Raw genomic sequence first — 25,607 nt, forward strand, 5'->3', positions numbered from 1 at the left:
CGACACCGGAAGCGGAAGAGGCGCGAACCTGGTGCGTCGACGCACCGGGCCCGGCCGGGAGCAGCGCCCCGCGCGGCAGCCGTCCTTCGGCGGCTCCGGGGCACCGGGCCGGACTTGCGGCTATGGCCTCGGCTGCTGTGGAGAGCTTCGTGACCAAGCAGTTGGACCTGCTGGAGCTCGAGAGAGACGCGGAGGTCGAGGAGCGCAGGTACGGCCGTCGGCTCGGGCCTCTCGGGGTCGGTCTGGCGGTTCCCCCGGGCGCCCCTCTGCTCCCCCCGGCCCCAGCTCAGACCGGGCGGAGCCTCCGGGGGTCTCGGGGCTGATCAGCCTGGGGGCCGGAATTTGCCCTCCTGAGCCCTGGGGTCCCGGTGGCGGCTGTGAAGGGGCTCGGCCGCCCCCAGGGATGGAAGCCTCTTCACTCCCCGGGGCAGCCTGGTCCGTTTGGGGGCCCCTTAGGGAGGGTCTGTTCTCCCCGGAACGTGGCCTCGTAGGTCCTGCCTCTCGCCCCGGTTCCGTCCCCAACGTGTTCTCGGCCCTTTTCCGTCCTCGTCCCCTCTGTCTGTTCCCTGCCAGGCCCCGAGGGAGACTGAGTCATTGATACGGTCCCCTGGCGGCTGGATTTGAGCTGAAGGGGCAGGTGGGAGCGGAAACAGCCCCCTTCCAGCGTGACAGATGCTAACCTGTGTATGCAGAGTGCTGTGGGAGAGGGAGGGAGGACAGCTGACCTCAGGTCGACGATGGCTTCGTGGAGGAGCTGGTGCCTGAGCACGGCTTGCAGAAAAATGGGGGTTCAGGTGGATGCGGGGGAGGAGATTCCTGGAGGAGATGTAGGGGAGAAGGGCAGCCCTAGGTGGAGACCGGAGCCTGGAGAAAGCCGGGCTTGTTCCCATAGGGCTGAAACTCTGAGAGCTGGCACTCACTGAGGGCTGTAAAAGCGCCCCACATACGTCAATCCCTTTAAAGCTCGTGTCAGCTCTGCGAAGCAGGTGACTGTGATTCTCGTCTTGTGTCTAAGGAGGCTGAGACAGAGGTTAAGTCATGTGCCCCAGGTGACACAGATGTAGCCAGGATTTGAGGTCAGGCAGATTGATCCCAGAGTTTGCCCTCAACCCTCGCGCTGCCCAAGTGGAGAGGATTCGTTGTAGAGGTTTTTGATCATGATGGTGCAGGGTGTTTGCCGTCCTGCTGACCTCAGTGGGCTCCTAGCTCCGTCCTTTATGGCTGGGTGACTTTGCAGCCTTGGTTGTCTCCTTTGTAAAATGAGATCATTCTCACAGCAAACCAGTGAGGGGGGGATACAGTGAGTACAGGGTAAGCGCCCACGGAAAGGTAGACGGGAGTCAGGTTGAGAAGGGCCTTGCGGAGGATCTTGTGTTATGTTCTTGTGCAGAGGGTGGCCCACCTGCAGGTCAGGGAGGTGAACAGGTTTGCATTTTAGGAGGAGCTGCTGGCGACTGGCCAGGGAGAACCCAGAGGTAAGGCAGTTAGGGCTCAGTTTAGTCCAGAGACAGCCTGTGATGTGGGCTTGAACCAGGGCTGTGGCAGTGAGGATGAGGCAGGGGTGGATTCTGGGTACACATGGGAGGGGCCTGGTCAGACTGAGTGACACACAAGACTCAGGAGAGAAGGTGGAGGTGAGTGACGATTCTGTCTCGGGGGACTGGGAGGAGGGCACGGACTGCGCCGGGGCTGTAGGAGGAGCAGGTTTGAGAGAGGGCAGGTTCGGGGTTTTCTGGGCACAGACCTCCATCTGTTCCCTCTGTGCGGTTGGAAGTAAAAGCTGGGAAAATACAAATACTGAAGTCTCCACATTGGGTGTCTCCCAGGTCCTGGCAGGAAAATGTCTCTCCGAAAGAACTCCAGAGCCGAGGCGTCTGTTTGCTGAAGCTGCAGGTATCCAGCCAGCGGACCGGGCTGTACGGACGGCTGCTGGTCACCTTTGAGCCCAGGAGATGCATGTCTGCAGCTGTGCTTCCCAGTAACAGCTTTACTTCCGGTCTGTGCATTTTTCACGTAGGCGTACATTGAATATTGCTGTCTTCAGATGCGGGTTGTAAAGACGATGCCACATACAACCAGTTGGGGAATAAAACATTGCAATGGAGAGCTCTCACTTAGAAATTCGGCAATTACGAGGCTTTTTGGTAGTCTAAGCTCATGTAAATGCTCTTGTAAAATACACACCAGATTTTGCAGATTAGTATAAAAAATTTAGAATATCAAGAGTGATTTCTTTGAATACTGGTGATACCCTGAGATGATAATATTTTTCATACGTTGGGTTAAGTAAAACATTACTAAAATTACATGTTTCTTTTTGGTTTTTTAATATCTACTAGAAAATGTAAAATTACACATGACTCTCCTATCTCTCTTGAATAGCCCCGGTCCACATGGTTCAACATGTATAGTTGTGTATTCCCAGACTTTCCCTGTGCAAAGGGTACTTTGGCTAAACTTGCGGCAGCCCTGCTGGAAAGAAGGAGCAGTTAGAAGAAGCTTCTTAAGCTTACACTTGGGACACTTGTTTTATTTATTTTTTATTTTTAATATTTATTTTTCCTTCGGTCATGCTGCACGTCATACGGGATATTAGTTCCCTGACCGGGAATTGAACCTGTGCCCCCTGCAGTGGAAGCATGGAATTCTAACCACTGGACCGCCAGGGAAGTCCCTGGGATGCTTATTTTTGATTTGACCTGGAAACCTGGCAAGAGTAACACCGCCAAATGCTGTACTTTCACTATAGAAAAGTCTCTTTGCCTTGTTTTGGTGGCGACAGAGTTTTCGGGTTTCATATTTTGATTTTCTAGACGTTTGCTCCACGCTTGTTGGAACACTGGCTGGATTTGGAGACAGATGGGAGGAGGGGAAGCTGCAGGTTGGAGTCAGATCTTACACTTTGTTTAGTGGCCGAGAGTCAGTCACCTGTCCTCTGAAGACCAGAGCCAAGGGGGTTACAGTGGAGCTTTCGGCCTTGTGATCAGGATTAAGTGGGCAGGACTGAATGTCCATGCGGGGATTTGTGAACTCTGAAAACCACAGGAAAAATATATGTGCAGTTGGTAAGTGTTGTGAAGAGCGTGGCCTGAGAGGTTGTGGAATAGTTGATAAACAGGAAGTCGGAGGAAGGCGGCCGTTTACGTGGAAAAGCATGGAGCTGAAAATCTGATGTGTTGCTTCAGCTCCTGGTCAGACGTAGGTGGGGTTGTTAGTTTTTCATCCCCTGAGGAGCAGTTTTAAGGCTCTGTAGCTGAGAGATGTGAATTGTGCAATGTGGGACCCTACTCAGGGCGGCTGGTGGGGAAGTGACAGTCGAGATGGGGTCTCCTGCACTCAGCCCCACAGAGGCCCCCGCCCACAGAACCAGACCTCACCCCAGGGACACTGCTGCCACCTGCTTTCTGTCTGTAAAAGTTCGGGAGGGAGACAGAGCTGCAGATGCAGCTCATAGCCTAGAAGGAAAACGGGTAAGACTAAAACACGCCCGGGGCCTGGTTGACGTGCGGCACGTGCTCTGACTCGGAATAAATGGGGTGAAGGTATGTGGGTGGCCCTGGCTGCATCTCAGGGTGGCTTCTTGTTTGGTCAGAACTGTCTGTGTTCAAGTGACAGAAACCTTGAGCCAGAGGGGCTTGGACAGGAGGGGGACGCATGGGTTGTGGTGGCTGGAAGGTGGCTCCAGGGCTGCGAGGAGGTCACCTGGGCTTAGTTCCTCTCTGTGTCTTGGCTCCGCCCTCTCCTGGGTGGGCTTCCTTCTCAGGCGCCAGGTGGTGGCAGCTCCAGCCCTCACGTCCTCTCCGGTTTCTGGTCCAGCTGGGAAGGGTGAGGGCCTCCTCCCAGCTGCCCACCCAAAAGTCTCACTGCATCTCGGGGCTCTGATTTGGTCCCATGTCACTGGCCAGGCAGTGGCCAGGGGGCACGTGAAGCCCTGATTGACGCGGATGTGGGTCGTGTGCCCCGTCCCAGCATTGATGAGGCCCCTTGGACTCGCCGGTGATGGGTGAGCCACAGAACAGCTCTCCCAGGAGTGGGGAGGCCCAGCCGAGTGGGCAGCAAGCCACCCTGTCCCTCCTTCTTCAGCGTTCCCTTCTACCTGGAGTGTCGCCCGCAGGTGAGCTCTGCGGTGGTGCCCTCATCCCTCTCCACCCTCTGCTGCACTTCATCTTGACTGAAGCCCTTGGCCCTGACCCCTGGTGGGTTTTCCTGTTTGCTCCTCTCCTCCCTAATGTGAGCGCAGGGACCTTGTTTCATCCCTGATACAGACCAGTGCCCAGACCAGTGCCCAACGCAGAGGAAGACGCTGAAGATGTTACTGACAGTCATGTTTGTTTTAAACAGGTCGTGAGCTCAAGGAAATTTTCGTACATGATGTTAGTTAAAAGTATTTTTTTTTTACTGCTGCTGACTTCATTTTTAATGAAAGTAACAGATATGATATTTGAAATTTCCAGGGGTTTGTTATAGGAAGTAATTTACGTTGAACTTTGTTGAGCGTTTATGTGACTGGTCTTTCCTCCGCAGGCGACATCGTGGGTCTGTATGAGGACAGCGGGCAGCTGGCCACTGGGATCTTGACCCGGGTCACCCAGAAATCGGTCACCGTGGCCTTTGACGAGTCCCACGATTTCCAGTTGAGTTTGGACCGAGAGCGTTCCTACCGACTGTTAAAACTTGCCAACGACATCACTTATAAGCGACTGAAAAAGTAAGTGTAGGTGATCAGAAACCACACATAATCAGAAACACACCTCACTCCTGCTGGCAGAAGAGGGCGAGCATATCGGGCCTGGGGTCGATCGCATGTCCCTTGAAGGAGCCGGCGGGCAGTGGGTTGTTTGCAGCTTTTCACTCAGCTGCTGTTTTTCATTTTCTCCCCTGGCAGAGCTCTGATTACCCTAAAGAAGTATCACTCTGGCCCCGCGTCCTCGCTCATAGAGGTCCTCTTTGGCGGATCAGACCTCAGCCCTGCCAGTGAGATACGTAAGAGCTTGTGGTTTTCCTTTCCTGATTGAAACCACCATGGACAGTATCGCACACGGTGTGACCTTGGGCAATTTTAGCAAGAGTTGGAGAGTGTACAGTGAGGGGACATCTACTTTGGTGTCTTTTTATCGATTTCTCTGTGTGACTTGCTTGGACTAAGTCGCTTTCTTGCACATGGCATCAAAGAAGTAGCTCACTCCATTTTTTAAATCACGTTCTCCTGGTTACATCTAAATATTTTGAAATGTGAGGATATTTCTTCTAGCTCAGTGCCCTGTGAGACCAGAGGATAGCTGATCATACTTTATGCCTGATAGCATTTTTTTATGGTTTGAAAAGTCTCAGTTCTAAATGTATTTGATGATTTTTTCAGTGTCCTTTAATCCCCCGCGCCCCCCCCCCCCCACTAGTTGTGGTGAGTGGGGGCTACTCTTCATTGCGGTGCACAGCCTTCTCACTACGGTGGCTTCTCTTGTTGTGGAGCATGGGCTCTAGGTGTGCAGGCTTCAGTAGTTGTGGCACTTGCGCTCAGTAGTTGTGGCTCGCGGGCTCTAGAGCGCAGGCTCAGTAGTTGTGGCGCACGGGCTTAGTTGCTCCACAGCATATGGGATCTTCCCAGACCAGGGATCGAACCTGTGCCCCCTGTATTGCCAGGAGGATTCTTAACCACTGTGCCACCAGGGAAGTCCCAGTATCCTTTCAATTGAAGACAGCTTACTTCTAATTGTAAGAGTGCCATGTGTTACTCGTAGAATGTTTGGAAGTAAAGAAGCATGTAAACAAGGGAAAGAAATCACTTGAAAACCTGCCACTTAGAGTGAGCCTCCCTGATACGTGTGTGTGTGTGTCCTTCTAGTTGTTTTCGCACATCCATGTAGAACAGTGTGTCTGTTTTACATACAGACATGTGTGTGTACACGTGCACACACACATCCTGCTGTTCTCACCCATGGTGGTCTGGGCTCTTCCTCGTCTCCGTCGGTGTCTTGGAGAACCTCATTTATCACCTCCTCAGGCAGCTGCCCGTTGCTGAACTGTCCTATAGATGTTGGGCTTTGCCGGTTTTTGTAGCATAGCTTTAGTCGCTCTTACACAAGGACCACCACACACCCTTTGCACGTCACACATGTGCTAATACCCCGACAGTGTGTTTGCTCTAAGCTCAGGGCTGCTTTGTTCTTCCTCAGATTCTAAAAGGAGTCACATTTCAATAAGATTTTATTTCTGCCAACTGTTACCGAGAGGCTTCTATCAGCTGGGAAGGGAGTTAGCACTGCACTTGCTGTGTTTCCAGGAACATAGCGTGGCCTGGTTGTAGCCGGCATCTGGGTGCTCTGGGTGGGGGGCTCCATTGCTCTTTCCAAGTCTGTTTCCGTCTTACGTCTGTGTCAGCACCCTGTGCCCGTGGGGTCCGCACGCGCGTCTCTGCAGGGGGCACCTCGGGGTGGAGACTGTGGGCGCGGGGCTGGCCGCAGCGGCACCTGCAGTGGAGCCCAGAGCTTACGAAGCAGGTCATTCGTCTTGGTTGTGGAAGATTCAGAGTAGAAACACGGTCCTGGATCTGCTAGTCATTCTTGTTGTTTGTTTCCATCGTTTTACGGGCCCTTAAAAGGGGACACTGTGGTAGAAAAGAATGTGTCCCAAGAAGCATTTACTTCACAAGAAGCTGTGGTTCTGGAGTGTGAGTTGGGGGACTTTTTCAATAAAGGGACAGATGGTAACCAGTGTAGGCTGTGCGGGCAGGTGCGTCAGCAAGCGGCCGGGGACGGTGTCCTAGGGAGACCCGACTCATGGGACCTGCCGTGGTCTGCAGAGTCCTGGTCCAGGAAAACAAAGCTGAGATGGATTTTGTGTTGACCGGCTGACCGCTGGGGAGGGCCAGCTCACTCCCCGTGACGTCCTGTATTTCTATCCGTGCACGTGGGGACGGGGGCGGTGGGGGTGAGGGGGGGCAGGGGAGAGCGCCGGGTGGCAGGGAGTCAGAGCCTCACTGTCACCTGTCCTGCAGCCCCACTGACCTTCTACAACACCACCCTGGACGCCTCTCAGCAGGAAGCGGTGCTGTTCGCGCTGACCCAGAAGGAACTCGCCATCATCCATGGGCCTCCCGGCACCGGGAAGACCACCACTGTGGTCGAGATCATTCTCCAAGCTGTGAAACAGGGCTCGAAGGTGGGCAGTGGGCGCCGTGTCCCCGCCGCCAGCCCTCACTACGCCCTGTCGCACCTGTAGGCGCCCAGCAGGGCCCCAGCCTGGGCTCCGAGGCCGCGGTCCGTCGCGAGCATCCCCGAGCGCTTACTGACTTGAGCTCTGAGCTCGGCCCTTTTTGGTGTCCGACAGCAGCTGGGGTGTGGGGTCACGCTTGGGACCATTGGTCTGGGGTGATGAAGTCTGGGGTATTGTCCCCCAGGCCACCAGGAGCCGTCCGCTCAGCACCTGTGCTCTGTGCTTACAACCCTTGCCGGGCGTGCCCAGCGTGCAGGTGACTGGGGCCCGTCTGTGCTCTTCAGGAGAAGACCTGGCCGCCGGGTGCGGGAGACAGACGTGTCTCGGTTAATTGTGCAGAGTGCAGGCCGCTGGTGTCTGAGGTGTGCAGGGTGATACCGTGTGTGGTTGTTCACTTAGACTTTTAGCGGTTGAGAAAGGCTCTCTCATCCTTATCTGCATCAACACGGGTCAGCGTGGACTCTGAGCACATGGGTAGAAAGCTTTTTAGAAAACCTTTCTGGGCCATAAGTGCTGGACCGGGATAAGAATGGAAGCAATACGTCCACCTTTGTAGGCTGACATCTCCCGGTGCCTCCTGCCAGCCAGGCGCCCTTCTCTGTCTCTCTAGCGTTTGCCCCTTTAATCCTCACGGAAGCCCCGGGCCCCGTCCCTCGGCAGTGGGTGGCAGAACCAGGACTCGGGCTGCACTCTCCCCTGCTCCTGTGGGCAAATCCGTCATCAGTTACAAGACCACGTGCAGTGGTTTCCTGCAAATGACTGTCTTGGCAAAATGTTTACCAAGAAAACTTGGTGAAAGATGACTTACTGGTAGGAAGCAGATTTGGTGGTTTAATTGGGTGCCTCTGTTTCAGAAAACACACATGCCTTTAGCCACCTGGATGGTGTGGAGGCGGTGCTGGGACACAGGGAGGGCCGGCCGTGAGGGTGGGGATGCTCCACCCCCTCCTAAGAGCCGGCCTGCTGTTCTGGAAGCGAGGTTGAGCCCGTTCAGAAAGGTTTTCCCTCGTTCCTCTTTGTCAGGTGATGAAGTGACTTGATGGGTAATGAGACGGGTGTCCTGGCCTGGTGATCTCAGGGCACTTTGAGGCCTTTCCCTCCAGTTGCCTGTCATCCCTTCTGGTCCTTTGGGGACTAGCAGGTTCTTAAGACCCGAGGTCTAGTATCCAGATGTCATGTTAGTTTGCAGTAACACGTGTCCTTCAGGCCATCTGCACCCATACTGACAGCCGGACGTTTACACTGTGGCACACGCCCCAGCCTCCTTTCTTTAACTTTGGGACTTTCCAGTTGTCTTAACGTAAACTTAAGTGATTTTGTTAAGAAACAAACCACCAAGCGCCAGCGTGAGCTGTGCTTCCCCAGGTGCTGTGCTGCGCCCCCTCTAACATCGCCGTGGACAACCTGGTGGAGCGGCTGGCCGGGTGGAAGCAGAGGCCCCTGCGCCTGGGGCACCCCGCGCGGCTCCTGGAGGCTGTCCAGCGGCACTGCCTGGACGCGGTCCTGGCGCGGGGCGACGGCGCCCGCATTGTGGCCGACATCCGGAAGGACATCGACCAGGTCCTGGTGAGTAGCTCTTGACTGCTGTCTGCTCCGCGTGTGGTTTCCTGACCTGCAGTCTTGGCCAGGAGTGAATCGTATCCTCTTGCTTTCCTCTGGCCCTTGCCGACTCATGTACCTATCTGGAACTTTGGGACTGCGCGTTTCTGGAGAGACCTGTGCACAGCACGAAACAGGGACTCACCTGCCTTCAAGGTAGTTTCACGAAGAAGCAAGCAATTGCCTTGCAGGAAATATTCCTCTTAAGGGTTCCCTGTGTCTGGCATGTTGGCTGGATGATATCAACCAGCAAAAAAGAAAAAAAACACGAGAAAAACAGCCTGAAAATAAAAATTCAGAAGGTATGCATCCTCCCTAAATTTCTAGTCCATTAATACAGATTTTATTTTTGGCTGTGTTGGGTTTTAGTTGCAGCATGCGGGATCTTCATTGCAGCACCTGGGCTTCTCTCTAGTTGAGGCGCGGGCTCAGTAGTTGTGGCACGTGGGCTTAGTTGCCCCAAGGCATGTGAGATCTCAGTTCCCCAACCAGGGATCAAATCTGCATCCCCTGTCCTGGAAGGTGGATTCTGTAGCCCTGGGCCACCAGGGATGTCCCCTCTAGCATGTTAATGTAAAACGTGATGTAATCATTGGGAAAGAGAGCTAGGGAGGCGGTAGGTGAGTTCGAGGTGGAGCTCTCTCTTGCAGGTTCCCTAGTCTAGACATCCCCCCCAGTACTCTCAATCGTGTGTCCTGCCCTGTGTTTGCTCACCGCCAGCCCATCTCACCACCTCACATTTCTCTCCTCATGCCTGAGCCTCACAGGACCATGGGGAGACTCAGCCTTCCCCGCAGACCCGTGGGAGAGTGGCACCCCGGGGGCGGAGACCAGGACACACACACATCACTCAAGGTTAAGGGCACTTAGGAATTTGCAGTGATGCAATCTGCACCATCACACATGGATAATATCATTTTCTTGTTTTTATTTATTGATTTATTTTAAAATATTTATTTTTTGGCTATGTTGGGTTTCAGTTGCGGCACATGGGATCTTTTGTTGTGGCATGTGGGATCTTTTGTTGCAGCACGTGGAATCTTTTGTTGCGGCACGTGGGCTCTCTAGTTGTGGCACATGGGCTTCTTTCCCCAACCAGGGATGGAACCGGCGTCACCTGCATTGCAAGACTGATTTTTAACCACCGGACCACCAGGGAAGTCCCTCTTGTTTCTTTTTAAATCTGTGCTTTTCAGAATTTTCTTCTCTGTAAGGCATGCCTCCTGTCACTCCTGCCAAAACCCCTTCTTCAAAGCAGAAATCACAGATAGGAAGGGGTGGCGCGTCTTTCGAGTATGGGAGCAAGGCAGGGTCTAGATAGACATTTTAGGGGCTGGAGAAAATATTTTACTCTGTTGACAAATGTCTAATAGTAAGAGAAACTGAGACCCTCTCTGTATAAAGTATTAAAACCTAAATCCTGGTGGGAGCCGGTACTTTTCCTTCCTGGGAGTGTGTCCGATGCATGTACCGGCCAGCGCTGGGCCCCGCCCCGGCTCTGCTGAGTGTCGGTTCTTGGAGGACCTCCCCTCCCACTCCCGCCTCTCCCCGTGCCAGTGACAGAGGTGCTGAGGCCGGTCAGGACGTCACCTGTGTGCATCTGTTCCTCCTTCGACAAAGACTTCTGACTTTTTAGTGCCTTCAAAGGAACGTACGGAAGTGGACCGATTGATGATAAATAGAGGCACTTGGTGAATTAGAAGGAGCTGAAATAAGTGCAAGGTCACGTCAGAATCGTCATGTGTTCTTTGCTTTTCTTCACAGGCGAAAAACAAAAAGACGCAGGATAAGAGAGAGAAAAGTAATTTTCGAGATGAAATCAAGCTGTTAAGGAAGGAGCTGAAGGAGAGGGAGGAGGCAGCCATGCTGGAGAGCCTGGCTGCGGCCCATGTGGTCCTGGCGACAAACACAGGTGATGGGACCGGCCTCAAAGACGCTTGGGAGTATTCCCCCTTCCTCGGTTTTCTGGAAGAGTTTGGTAGAATTGTCTTTAGAATTGGGTAGAGTACACCAGTGGAGCCCTTCTAGGCCTGGAGTTTTCTTTTTAGGGAGATTTTTTTCCTTTCTCTCTTTTTCTTTTTTTTTTGGCCACACCACACGGCTTGCGGGATCTTAGTTCCCTGACCAGGGATGTCGAACCTGGGGCCACAGCAATGAAAGTGCCAAGTCCTGACACTGGACTGCCAGGGAATTTCCTGTAGGGAGGCTTTTAACTGCAAATTCAACTTCTTTAATGGATATAGCATATTCAGGGTATCTCTTCTTCAGTGAGCTTGTGTCTTTCAAGGAATTTGCCCATTTAATCTAAGTAGTTTAATTCCTGGGCGTGAAGGTGTTCATCATAAGCCCATACCATGTAAAAACTACCCGTGGCATCTGTAACAGGGTCACCTCTCGCTCCCGGTGTTGGTCATCTGTATCATCTCTGTTTTCCCTGGTTTTCTGGCAAGAGGGTTATTATTCTTATTGATCCGAAAGCGCCGGTTGTTGGTGTCACCAGTTTTCTTTGTTATTTTTTTGTCTTCTGTTTCGTTGATCTTGGCATTGGTTCTTATTATTTCCATCTGCCTGCTCACTGGGGTCTAATTCACTCTTCAGTTTCTATTTTCTTCAAGTGGAAGCGGAGCTCACTGATTTGTATTGATTTGAGACCTGCCATTCTTTTATACTGTAGGCATTTAGTGCCATAAACGTTCCCCGTGCACTGCTTTCATGGCATCCTGTAAATTCTGATGTGTTCTGTTTTCACTTTCATTCACTGTGGAATGCCGTCTCATTTCCCTTTTAATTTCATTTTTGACCCATGATGATTTAGAAGCGTGTCATTTTCTTTCCAGATATTTGGAGGTTTTCCAGATAGCGTCCTATCATTGATTTCTAATTTAACTCCATGTGGACAGAGGACATACTGTGTCCGGCTTGGATGAGTTCGTTGAGACTTATTTCATGGTCCACAATGTGGTCCCTGTGAGTGTTCATGGACACTGGAAAAGAATGGGCTCTCTGGTTTTGTGGACATGCTCTGTGATGGTGGATGCTGTTGTTCAAGTCTGTATCTCGCAGGTTTTCTCTCCACGGGTCCTGTCACTCACTGAGAGGAGGTGTCGAGATCAGCTGTAGCTGTGCATTGGTTTCCATTTGTTTATTTCTCCTTGGAGTGCTGTCCGTGTGTGCCCCATGTCCTCTGTAGCTCTCTTATTAAGGGCATACATGTTATGTTCTCTTTGTTACTTAATCAACTTGTCATCATGAAATGACCTTCTTTATCCCTAGTAATGTTTTTTTTTTGAAATCTGCTTTGGTATAAGAATAGCCACTTCAGCTGGAGATCACATTTAGCTCTGGAGACCACATCCAGCTCTTCAGCTGGAGACCACATTTAGGCCTTTCTGATGTGGCCACTTGGTTCTTAAAAGCCAGCAAGTGAGGCCGTCTTGTAGCAGGATGGGGTATAGTCTCCTGCAGTGTTACTGCGACGTGACACCCCATCACCTTTGCCATAGTCTGTTGGCTGGAAGCAAGGCACGGGTCTGGCCCACACGTAAGGGGAGGGGATTACATGGGGTGTGAATCCCAGGAGGCCAGGGTCCAGGGGGGGTTGCTGTAGGGTCTGTCTGCCACACCTCTCATGGGGGCTACTCTAAGGAACAGGGCCCAGGTTCTGACTGACTTTGTAGTTACTGTTTCGCCCAGTTGTCTTTTAAATCAGATAGGACAAAAACAGGATTAGAAAAATACGGTCACGCTGGCTGTTGTACTTCCCTGTGCAGTTGCCCTCATGGTCCTCTTTGCTCCTTCTTACGGATTTAAGTTACCATCTAGTGCCCTTCCTGTCACCCTGAAGGACTCCCGTTAGTATTTCTTTTCTTTTTTTTATAAATTTATTTATTTTATTTTTGTTTATTGGCTGTGTTGGGTCTTCGTTGCTGCACGTGGGCTTTCTCTAGTTGTGGAGAGCGGGGGCTACTCTTCATTATGGTGCACAGGTGCACAGGCTTCTCGTGGTGGCTTCTCTGGTTGCGGAGCACGGGCTCTAGGCATGTGGGCTTCGGTAGTTGCGGCACACAGGCTCAGTAGTTGTGGCTTGTGGGCTCTAGAGCGCAAGCTCAGTAGTTGTGGCACATGGGCTTAGTTGCTCCGCGGCATGTGGGATCTTCCTGGAGCAGGGCTCAAGCTCGTGTCCCCTGCATTGGCCGGCGGGTTCTTAACCACTGCACCACTAGGGAAGCCCCCCCATTAGTATTTCTTGAAGGGCAGGTCTCCACTTTTCTTTATCTAGGAATATCTTTTTTCTCCTCTGTTTTTGAGTGACTGTGGATTTCGAGGTAGAATTCTTGGCTGACAGTCTTTTCCTTTTAGTCCGATGAGTGTGTCTCCCCTGCCTCTGCCTGCATGGTGTCTGCTGAGACGGCAGTGTCAGTCTCACCGAGGCTCCCTCAGCCGTGACAGGCCGCCTCTCTCCTGCCTTCTTTGTCGCTCGGCAGCTTGACTGGCGCGTCTCATTGCGGCTCCCTCTGGGCTAAGCATGTGGAGTTTGTTGAGTCCCTTAGATGTATGCATCGTTTTGCATCCAATTTGGGAGGTTTCCAGCCATTATTTTTTCCAATATTCTTTTGGCCCCTTTCTTGCTCTCCTTTCCTTTTAGGGCTCCTCTTGCCTGTGCGTTGGCGCACTTGATGCTGTTCCGCGGGTCTCCGTGGTGCTGGTCACGAGATTCATCCTTTCTTCTTTCTGTTCCCCAGACTGAATGATTCAGTTGGCCTGTTTCCTGATTCTTCTGCCTGTTAACATCTGCTCTTTAGCCCTTCCAGTGAATTTCAGTTATTGTACTTTTCAACTGTGGACTTTAAAAAAAAAAATAATTTCTGTACCTTTATCGATAGTCTCTATCTGGTGGGACGTCCTTCTCATACATCCCCCACCTTCACCTCCTGTGGGCGCAGAACCCCAAGGTGAGGCAGACATGAGCACAGAGGGACTCTTCCGGTCCTTCCTGAGCCCTGCAGGAGTGTGGCTTCCAGATTCCTGGCCACGTGTCGGAGCTTTCAAAGCCCACAGACGTCTCTCACTCCCCAGGTTTTCCTTCTAAGCTTCTGGTCCTCCTGCTTTGCTCCAGATGTTGTCCTCGTGCTCCGCGAGCGCTCGTCTGAAACAGTGACCTCTGGTTGCTTCCCACCCACACCCCCAGGAAGGGCTGTTTGCACGGGGCGAGCTCTGAGTCAGGTCAGATAAAGACAGTCTTGTGAGTGGGACCTTCCAGGGAACCAGCAGCAGGTGACAGTGACGGTTCTCTGGGGATGGGGCTTCGATGGAGTTCTGTCCCCAGTGGGGCAGGAGGCTGATTTTCCCTGTGACTCAGGCAGTTGGTTTCAGGGCCGGTGCAGGGCTGGGGAGCGGTGCCCATGCACAGGAAGCCACAGAGCCTGCTCTTCTTGCCCAGATTTAGCCAGTTTCTGCAGTAGACACTCCTGGGTTGCCGTGAGCGTTTGATTCATTTTCTGGAGTTCTGAAAAAGTTGGTTCTGACAGTGTTGCCGGTGTTCTCATTGCTTTAGTGGTGGAGAGGATTTTCAAAGGTCCTTACTCAGCTAGTTCTGCTGCCCTCCTTCTCTGACTGACGTTAAATGCAGCACTTGCTGGAAGTCACAGCCCCCGCCCCCCACAAGGTCCGTCTGTGGCCTTTTGGGTCCCTCCTGGTTGGACTGGGAAAGTGGAATGAGTTTCCTAGAAGTGCTTCCCTTTGTCCTGTGAAGTCACAACCATAGTCCAGGCACGTCTCCTCGTTCCCCAGAGCCCAGTCCAAGTTCTGCCTCCTTTGCAGACAGTCTCCCTGACCATCTCTGAGAAGTCAGGCTCAGGAAATTTATCAAGATATAGATCTTAGTCATGAGATACTATATATCTTAGCATAATTAACCTAGGGGAAAAGGGCAAGAATGAACATTGATAGCATTTATTAAAACCTATCTTCTGGGACTTGCCTGGCGGTTCAGTGGTTAAGACTCTGGGCTTCCAATGCGAGGGGCGTGAGTTCCATCCCTGGTTGGGGAACTAAGATCCCCCCATACTGCACAGTGCAGCCGAAAGAAACAAAAACAAAACCAAAAACCTACCTTCTTGTGGCAGCCACTTGATATATATTATTTAATACGTATACTACATTTTCCTCTGTGTACTTGAACAGTTAACATGTGTTATTTGACATGTAGGTACTGTATTAGTGTGTGGTGTGTATAACAGTCCTGTGAGATGCGGGTGTCGTCCATGCTTGTAGATGAGGGGCAGGGGTCAGGTGCTTGCCCAAGGCCCCACTGCTGTGTGTGAGTGGGCGTGGGGCCCGGGTCTCACTTACACTTGACCTCGTTCCACTCTGGGTTCCGGGAGGGAGGAACTGGTGCGGTGGTCTTGCGTCGCCGGGTACATGGGGGTTTTCCCGGGGCGAATGCCCAGCAGTTAATTGTTCTGTGTGTCCAAGAAAACACCTATGAAGAGAATTAACTAAATTCTAAATTCAGAAAATGATATAGAAATAATGTTTAGAATTAAGACAGCCTTCCGAGGATTTGGGGTCCCAGCCCTGGAGAGGGGATTGGTTTTGGCGACTGCAGTGACGGCATGGCCCGTGGCCGGGGTGCACTGCTTCACACTTCACAGGAGTGGCTGGAGCCTTGAGCTCTGGAGCATCCTTCCCAGGCTTTATTCCAAGACGCAAACATATCACACAAGCCTTGATGTAAGACTAGGTTATGAATCAGTGGCTTGTGGGTGTCTCTTTCGGGGTGGTTGCATCTGTGACGACACAGCCAGCGCCTCCCGTAAAGGCTTACGGTTCTGATTTTGACCAGGTGCCTCTTCGGACGGCCCCCTGAAGCTGCTGCCGGACGGCCACTTCGACATGGTGGTCATTGACGAGTGTGCCCAGGCCCTGGAGGCCAGCTGCTGGATCCCCCTGCTGAAGGCCAGGAAGTGCGTCCTGGCTGGAGACTACGAACAGCTGCCCCCCACGATCATCTCCCACAAGTAAGGCCCCGCTGGGCCCCACCCACGACCCCTTGTCCATCCCGCAAGGTCCAGCCGGAAGCCTTGGGCTCACCTGGAGGCCCTGGATGTGCTGGGAAGCCCAGCCAATGTGCTGAATTAAGAACATGCTGGGGGGGCAGGTGGCTCCCTTGGCATCTGAGCCCCCTTTGGGGGAGGGAAGACCCTGGGTCATTCTGATTGAAGGCACGGTATGAGTTACACCACACAGAGGAGGTCGGGTCTCGAGATACATGACTCACAGATCCCAGAAGTGAGGGCGTGGTGGGCAGAGCTGGGGGCGGCTATCTGTCCCAGGTCACCAGCGAGCATGACTGGAGCACAGGTAGCAGACCTGTCGCTTATAAGGTGGTCGGGGCAGAGGGTGCGGGCTTCCCGGCTTCGCTCTCAGTGGTGGTTGTGAAAGGTGCCCCAGGTGAAGCAGGGCGGAGCTGATGGTGGGAACCCTGAGCTCGGGGCCTTTCCTGGACGTGTGGACTCTGGTGCGAGTGGGGTGGTCACGTGAAGCCCCCCAGGCAGCAGCTGCGGGAATAGTGGTGTATCTCATCCTGCCGGGTGTGCTCCTAACCCTAACCCTAACCCTGCATTTGCTCGTTTAGGTAGCAGCTCGGTTGGACTGTGTGCTCCTTGAGGTTGGGGGTTATGTGCCGTCCATCCTATGGCCCCAGAGCCCGACACGTGCTCAGTCCTTGCCCGTTGAATTGACGTCCCCTAATGGGGTGGCAGGTGGAGGTGTGTGTCCACGTGGGGGCCTCGGGGGAGTTGCTGCCTCCGTGGCTGCGTGGCTGCCTCTGGGCTGACTGGCCTTCATCTGTAGGTGCATCCTTCCACCGAGGACATGCGGGTGGCTCAGGGGACCGCGATCCTGCCGCTGTAGAGATGCAGCGTCCCTGGTGGTGCAGCTCCTTCCGGGTGGGGGGCCTGCTACTGCCCCTGGGTCTCCTCACCTCATCCACAGACCCTCCTGGGCTCCGGCCACACTGTCCCCTCCATCCCTGATGTCCCAGTGGGAGCCCTGCTCCCGGGTGTCAGGGGGTCCCGCGCACCCTCCATTCCCTGCCTTCTGGTCCCCGTCGCAGGTCCCTTGCCTGGCTGTCTGGGGCTCGGTGCTCCTGGCCGCGCTGTGTGTGGGTCCTTTGTTTACTTCCCAGCGAGAGTGTGAGGCGCCTGGGGATGGGCCTGACACGCGGTGTCCCTGAGCAAGGCGGCCTCTTCCAGGCCAGCTCCCACTTCCACATCCACGTCTGGGGCGGCTCCCAGAGGCGTGAGGCCCCAGTGAGCCCCCGCACAATCGGGAGGAAATCTCGGCCCCCTCCCTGCCGTTGCGTTGGAGACCCTTCTTTCCTGCAGTCCGTGTGTGGGGGGCCGGCCTCGGGCTTGGGCGTGCGAGGGAGGCGGTCAGTGAGCTCAGGAGAGGGAAGTGGGGACCCTGGAGCTGAGGGGCTTGTGGGTCTGGGTCCCCCAGGAAGCGGGCGTCCAGCCGGAGGCTTCAGAGTGAGGCTTCAGAGTTTGGGGTGAATAGAGGGGGAGACGGGGGAATGTTTGGGAAGGTTGCTTGGTGGGAGCCAGGTGTCCAGGGTGGGGATGGGTGTGGATGCTCCCCACGAGAGGGGGGTTCGGGGGCGTTGACTCAGCGGCCGGTTCCCGAGGAGGCTGGAGGGGTCCTGAGAAGTGGGCCTCTGGGTGAACGGCGTGCACTCTGGGAGGGGGCCCTGTATTGTGTCTCTGGGGAAAGTAGGGTGATCTGGGGGGAAAATGTTGGGTGGGATCATGCTGGGTGTTTCTGGGTTTGCGGTTGGCCCCTCACGTCCTTGGCGCTGCTTTTAGTGGGTATGTTTATTAAATGATGTTAACCGCAAAGGTGTGGCCAGTTTACGGAGGGAGGACAGATGCCTGGAGTGGAACTGGGCACGTCCCCCCAGTGGTTAGCGGGGAGCTGTGGAGCCAGGCGGCCTGGCTTGGTCCCGGCTCTGTGGCTCTCCGGCCGGGCGGCCTCGGGCTGGTCTTAACGTCTCTGCAGCCCCCTCTCCTCCTGGGGAACGTGGGAAGCATGACGGTAGCCGGCTCGGGTTCTGTGAGGAGGCAGTGAGTTCGTCAGTGTGGCGCTGTGAGCAGTGCCTGGGGCGTGGGGGGCACTCGGCCAACGGCAGCTGCTCCTGGTGTTGGCAGTGGGCTCCTCGTGGCTGGAGTGTGTTGGCATTTTAAAACTTTGCCTGTGTTAGTTTCCTCTGGCTGCTGTGACAGTTACCACGAACTCGACAACACGGGTGTATTGTCTTACGGTTCTGGAAGTCCAAAGGCAGCCACTGTGGGCTGAGAGCAAGGTGTGGGCGGGGCTGGTTCTCTCGGGAGGCTCCGGGAGAAGCCCGCCTCCGCCTTTCCCAGCTTCTGGAGCCGCCCGCGTTCCTTATCTTGTGGCCCCTCCTCCGTCTTCTAAAGCATCTTCAGCTCTCTTGTCACATGGCCTTCTCGGAGGCTGACCCTCCTTCCTCCCTCCTAGAAGGCCCTGGTGATGACGGGGCCCTCCCGGGGGACCCGGGGTCACCTCCCATCTCGGCTCCTCCCCGGTGTCACCGAGGCCACCCGTTCGCAGGCCCCAAGATTAGGATGGGGCACCTCTGAGGGGCCACACCCTTAACTCTAGGTCAGACGTGGGGCATGGTTTGCGTTCCGAGGTTTGAGGGCTGCTTTGCTCCCCGGCACCTGGTTTCAGGCTACACGCGGAGCTCAGGCACTCCTCCCCTGTTCTCCCCGGCACAGGGCGGCGCAGGCGGGGCTGTCGCTGAGCCTGATGGAGCGCCTGGCGGAGGAGCGCGGCGCCAGGGCCGTGCGGATGCTGACCGTGCAGTACCGCATGCACCAGGCCATCGCGCGCTGGGCCTCGGAGGCCCTGTACCACGGGCAGCTCACAGCCCACCCTTCCGTGGCCGGGCATCTCCTGCGGTGAGTGACTCGGCTACACCCCGCCCCCGTGTCACCTGAACCACGTTCCCTAAAGATCTGAGCATGCAAGTGGCCTCTAAGCCTGGACTTTGGGCCGGGAGCGTGGCCTCGCCCTGGGGAGCTGGGTCCGGCTCCCCCAGTCTGAGGTCCCTCTGCCCGCTGTACCCCCCGCCGTCCTGTGTGTGGTGGGGGCAGGGCTGGGGGAAGGGCAGTGGCAGCGGGGCCTCTGTCTCTGGGCCCCCAGGGCCGCTCGGTCGCCGGGGCCTCGCGTGTTCAGTCCCGGCCTGTGTGCAGGGATCTCCCGGGGGTGGCTGCCACAGAGGAGACGGCCACCCCCCTGCTGCTGGTGGACACGGCCGGCTGCGGGCTGTTCGAGCTGGAGGACGAGGACGAGCAGTCGCGAGGGAACCCCGGTGAGCCCGCCTGCGGAGGGCGGGGGCGGGCAGGCCGCTCGTGGGTGGGAGGCGGGGTGGGGGGGCCTGAGCCAGAGGCCCTGGGAGGGCGCCTTCTCAATGGCGGGCGGCCCCGCGTCAAGGGGGCGGCTGGGCCCGGGCAGTGTCCCGCGTCCTTGTTCCGAACCGAGTGGCCCGGCGCCACCTGGCTTGGCCTAGGGATGCGACGCTCGCCCACTCTCAGGGCCGCCAGGGGACGGGACGCGCGGCCGTTCTTCCACTGGAAGAGGAGATCCCGTCAGCGGGGGGCCTGTGCCGTGTGTGCCGGCTCCCCGAAGTCAGGCCCAGTGTGAGGGCAGCCTGTCATCCCAGGCGGGAAAGTGCTTAGAAAACAAGGGTGGGTGACAGGCGTCCGAGGAGAGCGCCGCCCGTGCTGAAGAGCCGCCCGTTTCCCTCCAGGTGAAGTGCGCCTCGTCAGTCTGCACGTCCAGGCGCTGGTGGACGCCGGTGTCCAGGCCGGCGACATTGCTGTCATCACGCCGTACAACCTGCAGGTGCGGGGGCCCAGCCGTCTCTGTGTGTAGGGGCGACTTGCTGCCCCAGAGGGGCCAAAGGGAAAGGGCGACGTGTGGGCTCTTGTGACCGAGGGCTCCAGGGTGGAACCGAGCACGTCACACCTGGATCACAGGCTCACATGGCATCAGCAGGAGCCTCTGTCCGCCTGTCTGTCTGTCCCCCTCAGCGTGCCATCCCCCACCCCACCCTGGCTCTCGCCTGTCCCGTGTATCGGCCGTGTTTTCAGGCCTGCCCTTGGGGGCCGGGCAGCCTCAGGTGACCTTGTCCTTCCAAGGTGGCCCCGGGGGGCCGCCTGTCTTTTTATGGCGTTTCCCTTGGGATTCTCAGCTTTGGGTCTCATTGGTCCGGCTCAGGTTGGCCCATCCCTGAGGCACTGGCCGTGGTCGGGTGCTGGGTCCTCATCCCTCCCGGGGTTGGCCGTCCGGCTCACAGAACACCACAGGGCTGGCATGGCTCCTGAGGGAAGGCCGGGGGCGGCTGTCGCCTCGAGAAGGCCGTGGGTGGTGGGCAGTGGGCGCCGTGGATGTCTGCTTCCTTCTCGGGGGCTCTTCCCGTTTCCCCTCTCAGTGCCCGTGTGCTCACGAAGCAAAGCCTGGCTCCTCTGGTAGGAAAAGCCCACCGGCTTCAAAGTGTCGTGAGGCCCGTGGGTCGGTTGCCGTCCCGGGTTGGAGCTTCACACGTGGGGGCGTCTGAGCCAAGAGAAACGATGGAATGAATGTCACTGCTGGGGTGGGGTCACATCTGCCGCGTGCGTGTGCCGTTTTATTTGTCATGCACACGCCTGTGGGAAGGGCGGTTCTTAGAACCCGTCACCCCCAAGGCTCCTGCGGGGCCTTCCCGGGGCCTGTGGCTCCGCAGGGCCAGGCCTCCACCGGGTCAAAGGGCAGCGTGTCCAGGCCGCGCCGACCTGGGCTGTGACGTGTTTCAGGTGGACCTGCTCAGACAGAGCCTCGCGCACAGGCACCCCGAGCTCGAGGTTAAGTCAGTCGACGGCTTCCAGGGCCGAGAGAAGGAGGCTGTGATCCTGTCCTTCGTCAGATCCAACAGGAAAGGTGCGGAGCTGGACTTCCCGGGCTGTCCCGTGGTTAGGACTCTGCGCTTTCCCTGCCCAGGGCCCGGGTGCGATCCCTGGTCGGGGAACTAAGGTGCCACAAGCCCCGCGGGGTGGCTGGGGAGACTGGGACGCGCTGCTGCTACGGAGGGGGACCCCCGAGAGCCAGAGCTGGTCTCGTGGGCGCCAGGCCCGCTTAGCCTCAGGGTACGGTTTGTGGGGCCGGGGCTTGCGGATGTTCCATCTGGTATGAAAGTTGTATCCAGAAACAGCTGTTAGTTAATGGGCTCTGCGAGTCATTTTCAGCACGGCGGTGAAAGCAGCGGGGGGTAAGCCGAGGCGGGGGAAGGGGACGCCGGAACGTCCTCGCGCTTTCCCTCGTGTGGGGGCCGCAGTCCCAGGCCTGGGCTGCGTCCTGGGTCTGGGCTTAGGGAGAGGACGCCGTACTGAGTTGGGGACGAGCTACAGTCTGGTAGCTGCCAAAGCCCCAGTCGGGACTGTGGGACCATCCTCGATGGCGGGGGGCCAGGGGGCGCTGCGTGGATAGGACCCCCGGCTGCAGGGGCAGAAGGAGCCCAGATGGTGCTTCTCGGCTGATGGTTGCTGATGGGGGAGGTGGGGGGGAAGCTGCCTTCCTGTGCCTTAGTCTCTGCTCCCCGTGCGTGCCCTGGCTCACGAGCAGGTGAAGTTGGCTTCCTCGCCGAGGACCGGCGCATCAACGTGGCCGTCACCCGTGCCCGGCGCCACCTGGCCATCGTCTGTGATTCCCGTACTGTTAACAACCACGCCTTCCTGAAGACCCTGGTGGATTACTTCACAGAGCATGGGGAGGTGCGCACAGCCTTTGAGTATCTCGATGACATCGTCCCTGAGAACTACTCCCACGAGGGTGCTCAGGGCCATGGCCAGGCGGGCGCGAAGCCCCGGGGCTCTGCCGCGACGGCCAGGAAGGCTCCTGGGAGCAGGCAGCCTGCGGGGGCCAGGCTGGGCCGGAAGAACCCGGGCGCGGTGCCTCTGGGCTCTGAGACCCAGCCTCAGCCCAGCCTTAGCGGAGGTGGCCGGGAGTCGGCAGGGAGCAGAGACAACGCAGAGCACTTCAGGGCCACAATAGCGGAGTTTGTGGTGAGTGAGAAGACGCAGCTGGAGTTCCCTGCCTCCCTGAATTCACACGACAGGATGCGGGTCCATCAGATCGCGGAGGAGTACGGGCTGAGGCACGACAGCGCTGGCGAGGGGAAGGAGCGGTTCATCACTGTCAGCAAGAGGGTCCCGCTGGCCCTCGTGGCTCCAGCACCCCCTGCAGGGCCCAGCGGCAAAGCCCCTCTCTGTCCAGAGCCCCCCAGCCCCGAGCAGACGGAGCCCCCCGTTGGGGAGCAGAGCAGCTGGGGCCAGCCGGACCTGAAGGCGCTGCACTTGGAGCGACTGCAGAGGGCAGGCAGCCGGCAGGAGCAGCAGGCCAGGGAGGGACCGCGGGCCATGGCCTCTGGGCCACGGAAGTTACCAGAAAAGAAGAAGAAAGAAGCAAAAGGTAAGTCAGGCAAGAACACAGGTGTGGTGTCCCCATCACTGGGGAGTTTGCCCCACTGGAGACCCACCTGCCACCACGGAAGGAATCAGGACCCCCTCCCGGCAGTGCCGCTGCCCTGACCCTGCGTTTTGTCCTGTTTCTAATCAGCATGCGCTCAGCTCCCCGAGGGCCTCGTGCAGGGCCCGGCAGGTAGGGAGCCCTCGGAGCTTCTGCCGCAGGGAAAGGGGCTGGAGGAGCAGTGGGGTGGGCACAGGGCTCCCCGAACGAAAGGGCGGTCACAGCGCCCTGCTGTGGGAACGCCACTGCTTCCACGGGCTCGCGGGGGCCCAGGCGGGACCGTGCTCCGCTGTCACATCCTGGGCCGTGCTGGCCTCCGCTGGGGTGCCAGGGGCTGTTTCCCCTGCCCCGTCCCGCACTGAGGTGGCGGGACCAACGGCGCAGCCTGGACTTCCTGGGTGAGCGCTTGTTACGGCCGCTTCCCTCTCGGGGAGACTGCGAGGCCGGTCCCATTCCCCACATCACTTAATCCCCGCGAATGAAGCTGCACGAGAATAACCCTGCCCCGCACCCCGCCCCCCCCAGCAGCCTCCAAAGCCAGCACCCCCACCCCCACCGCCGCCTGAGGGGCCGCCTGAGCTCCCTTGCGGCATTTAGTGCGCGGCCTCCGTGGGCCGCCAGGCTTCGTGCCAGTGAGCAAGACGGACGCTACTCCCACCCTGTGGGAGCTGACACCCTGACGAGGGAAAGAACACTTTACTCCTGTTTAAGCCCCACTGAGAACACGTAGCTGCCACAGAGGCTGGGGCCGGGAGGCATGACCCGAGGACTGGCCTGCCTTCCGGAGGAAGGTGTGAGGCGTGGCCGCGTGAGGACAGAGTGCCCCGGGGAGACGCCCCCCCATTTCAGGGGTGCGGGCACCACTCGGGGTTTGAAGCGCTTCTTCAAGCGGCCAGAATTATTGTAATTGTGTCTCTTTTCCTCTCCTGAGTGTTTTCCTACAACTTTAAACGATTTCCACACACCTGGTTACAAATGTCAAGGTTTCCTAGCACTTGCCCGTGAACGTGCTGTAGTCGTCTGACCATCTCCCTGGACGGCCCGGTAGTTTGGGGTTTTGACTTTACAGTTAATGACATAAGGAACGTTCTCATGTTTAAATGCCTTCTTGGATTTAAGAGGAACTCTGTGGCGGCCTGCTCCCTGCACTGCCAGCCCTTCTGGAAGCCCGTACGGGCACTACCCGGCGGGGCTGGTCATCGGTTCGGGGAGGGACGCAGCCCGATGGTGCATCTGCTCACTCGCTGCGGCCCCGAAAGCAGGAAGCCGGGTGCAGCTGCTCGATGGGGCAGACGGGAGCCAGGCGGGAGAGTTCTGGTCTGATCTCTGTCTTTGCCTGTTGGGGTGACACCTTTCTCCCCCCAGGACCGACGGCCATAGATCTGCCCGCTGAGGACGACTTTGATGCCCTGGTCTCGGCCGTCGTCAAGGCTGACAACACCTGCGGCCTGGCCAAGTGCAGAGCCAGCGTCGTGACCCTGGGCCAGCTGTGCCTACACTGCAGCCGCCGCTACTGCCTCAGCCACCACCTGCCCGAGGTTGCGGCCCTGGGGCTCGGGCGGCGGGGCTCTGTGTCCAGGGTGCGACCCCGGGCAGATGCGCCCCGTATAGGCTGTGAACCTGTGTGCATGTGTGTGTCACCCCTAAGCAGGATGACATCTCCCCACCTGGGAGGTGTGGGGACCGGCCCTGCGCTGGCACCTGCTTGGAGGAGGGTCTGGGCTGAGCCGAGGGCAGGGCCTGCAGGAGGGGTTTTGGGCCCCAGCCGCCCACCCTGCCAGGGTGTGGACCCCCCGCCCCCCGGCAGCCTGCCAGTGAGGGTCCCTGTGCAGGAAGAGTAGGGAGCTCCTCTGAGGTGGGTGCTGGGGTTTCATGGCCCCGAGCTCTGCGATGGCAGAACTGGGCCTCGGGCCCCTAGCCTAGCCCAGCACTGCGTGTTGTGTCCCCCAGGTCCACGGCTGCGGGGAGAGGGCTCGCGCCCACGCGCGGCAGAGGGTCAGCCGGGAAGGCGTCCTCTACGCCGGCAGTGGCACCAAGGACAGGTCCCTGGACCCCGCCAAGAGGGCCCAGCTGCAGAGGAGGCTGGACAAGAAGCTGGACGAGCTGACTGGCCAGCGGAGGAGCAAGAGGAAGGAGAAGGGGAAGTGAGGGCCGGCGCCCCACCGCCTCCACACCTCTGTGTCTGCAGCTGCGGCCGCGGGGCGAGCGGGGCTGCCCGCAGTGGCTCTGTCCCTGGCGGCTGCTCCTGGCCACAGTGTTGCCACCAGACCCACGCCATCCCCCCCGGCCACGGGAGGACCCGCGATGAGCTTCTCTGACGTGACAGGTTGTGGCAGAGAGGCCGGGGACACACAGCAGGGCCAGTGGCCGCTCCTCAGGGCTGTGATTGGGGTGGCCTGGGAGGGCTGCGTCCCCTTCCTCCCTCCCGCCCTGACTGTTGCCTGAGATGCCACCCTCTGAGTCACGGGCTGCTGCCACCAGGGTTGGGCAATTTCTGTTCCCTTTGACACGTGCCTGGGCCTCAAACACTGTAAAAGTGATGTCCTCGTGGTCCTGGGCTGGCCAGCTTTCTGCCTGTCAGGGGAGAGAGGGCGCGGGGTGACATCTTAGAGCTGGCACTTCTCCTGTGTGTCCCCATGCACGGCTCACCCCTTGTTGGGGCTGTGACTTCACGAGGCCGTTTTCTGTCTCTGTTTCCTGGTGGCTGCAGTGACCCCACAGCTCTGGAGGTCACCCCTGGGGGAGGTTTACGAAGGTTCCTTGGCTGACGCCCGCCCATCCTTGGCAGTTCCCATGATGGTCTCGGGAAAGAGCCGCCCCAGAGCTCTGCTGAGCCCGCAGACCTAGAGCCCCCAGAGGTGTCCTCCCGAGTCCCTTGTTGCAGAAAATCTCAGGTGGATGTATTATTTTATGTGTTTCAAAGGAATATAAATTATTTAAAAATTAAATAAAAATAGGTACACACGGCCCGCAGCATGTTCGCTGTGTGTCTCCAGTGAGCGCTCTTCCCCACTCTGCTGCAAGCGTCACTTTCCCAAAGGGGTGGAGACCCGGGGAGCTCAGGACACTCGGGGCCTCAGGAGGGAGGCGGGCGGAGCAGCGCACATCCTGGGGACAGATGACCAGGGGAGAAAACCTTCCTGCCGTGCTTGACTCTTCCAGCAGCCAGGACGAACGTGTCAGGTTGGCACGTGTAGAGCTGTGAGGTGGAC

General features: G+C 57.3%; 1 protein-coding gene across 4 annotated transcripts; it reads left to right on the forward strand.

Moving 5' to 3' along the window:
* The first annotated feature begins 24 nt into the window (after positions 1–24).
* IGHMBP2 (immunoglobulin mu DNA binding protein 2) lies at positions 25–25,361 on the forward strand. 4 transcript variants are annotated; one of them, XM_057727587.1, is made up of 16 exons: positions 25–208; positions 1,827–1,996; positions 4,525–4,708; positions 4,886–4,983; positions 6,995–7,158; positions 8,578–8,778; positions 10,576–10,723; positions 15,656–15,830; positions 18,609–18,791; positions 19,086–19,204; positions 19,643–19,737; positions 20,688–20,811; positions 21,457–22,338; positions 22,486–22,527; positions 23,761–23,933; positions 24,346–25,361. In XM_057727587.1, the coding sequence occupies exons 1-16, from the start codon at positions 123–125 to the stop codon at positions 24,541–24,543; spliced, it is 3,042 nt and encodes a 1,013-aa protein (XP_057583570.1). In that variant the 5' UTR covers positions 25–122; the 3' UTR covers positions 24,544–25,361. The 4 variants fall into 4 exon arrangements, with proteins under 4 accessions (XP_057583570.1, XP_057583572.1, XP_057583573.1 ...); XM_057727589.1 differs by having other exon boundaries at positions 26–208; positions 21,493–22,338; XM_057727590.1 differs by lacking the exon at positions 22,486–22,527 and having other exon boundaries at positions 27–208.
* Positions 25,362–25,607: the final 246 nt, after the last annotated feature.

This window comes from Hippopotamus amphibius, chromosome 3 (genome assembly GCF_030028045.1).
Source record: "Hippopotamus amphibius kiboko isolate mHipAmp2 chromosome 3, mHipAmp2.hap2, whole genome shotgun sequence".
Classification (NCBI taxonomy): domain Eukaryota; kingdom Metazoa; phylum Chordata; class Mammalia; order Artiodactyla; family Hippopotamidae; genus Hippopotamus; species Hippopotamus amphibius.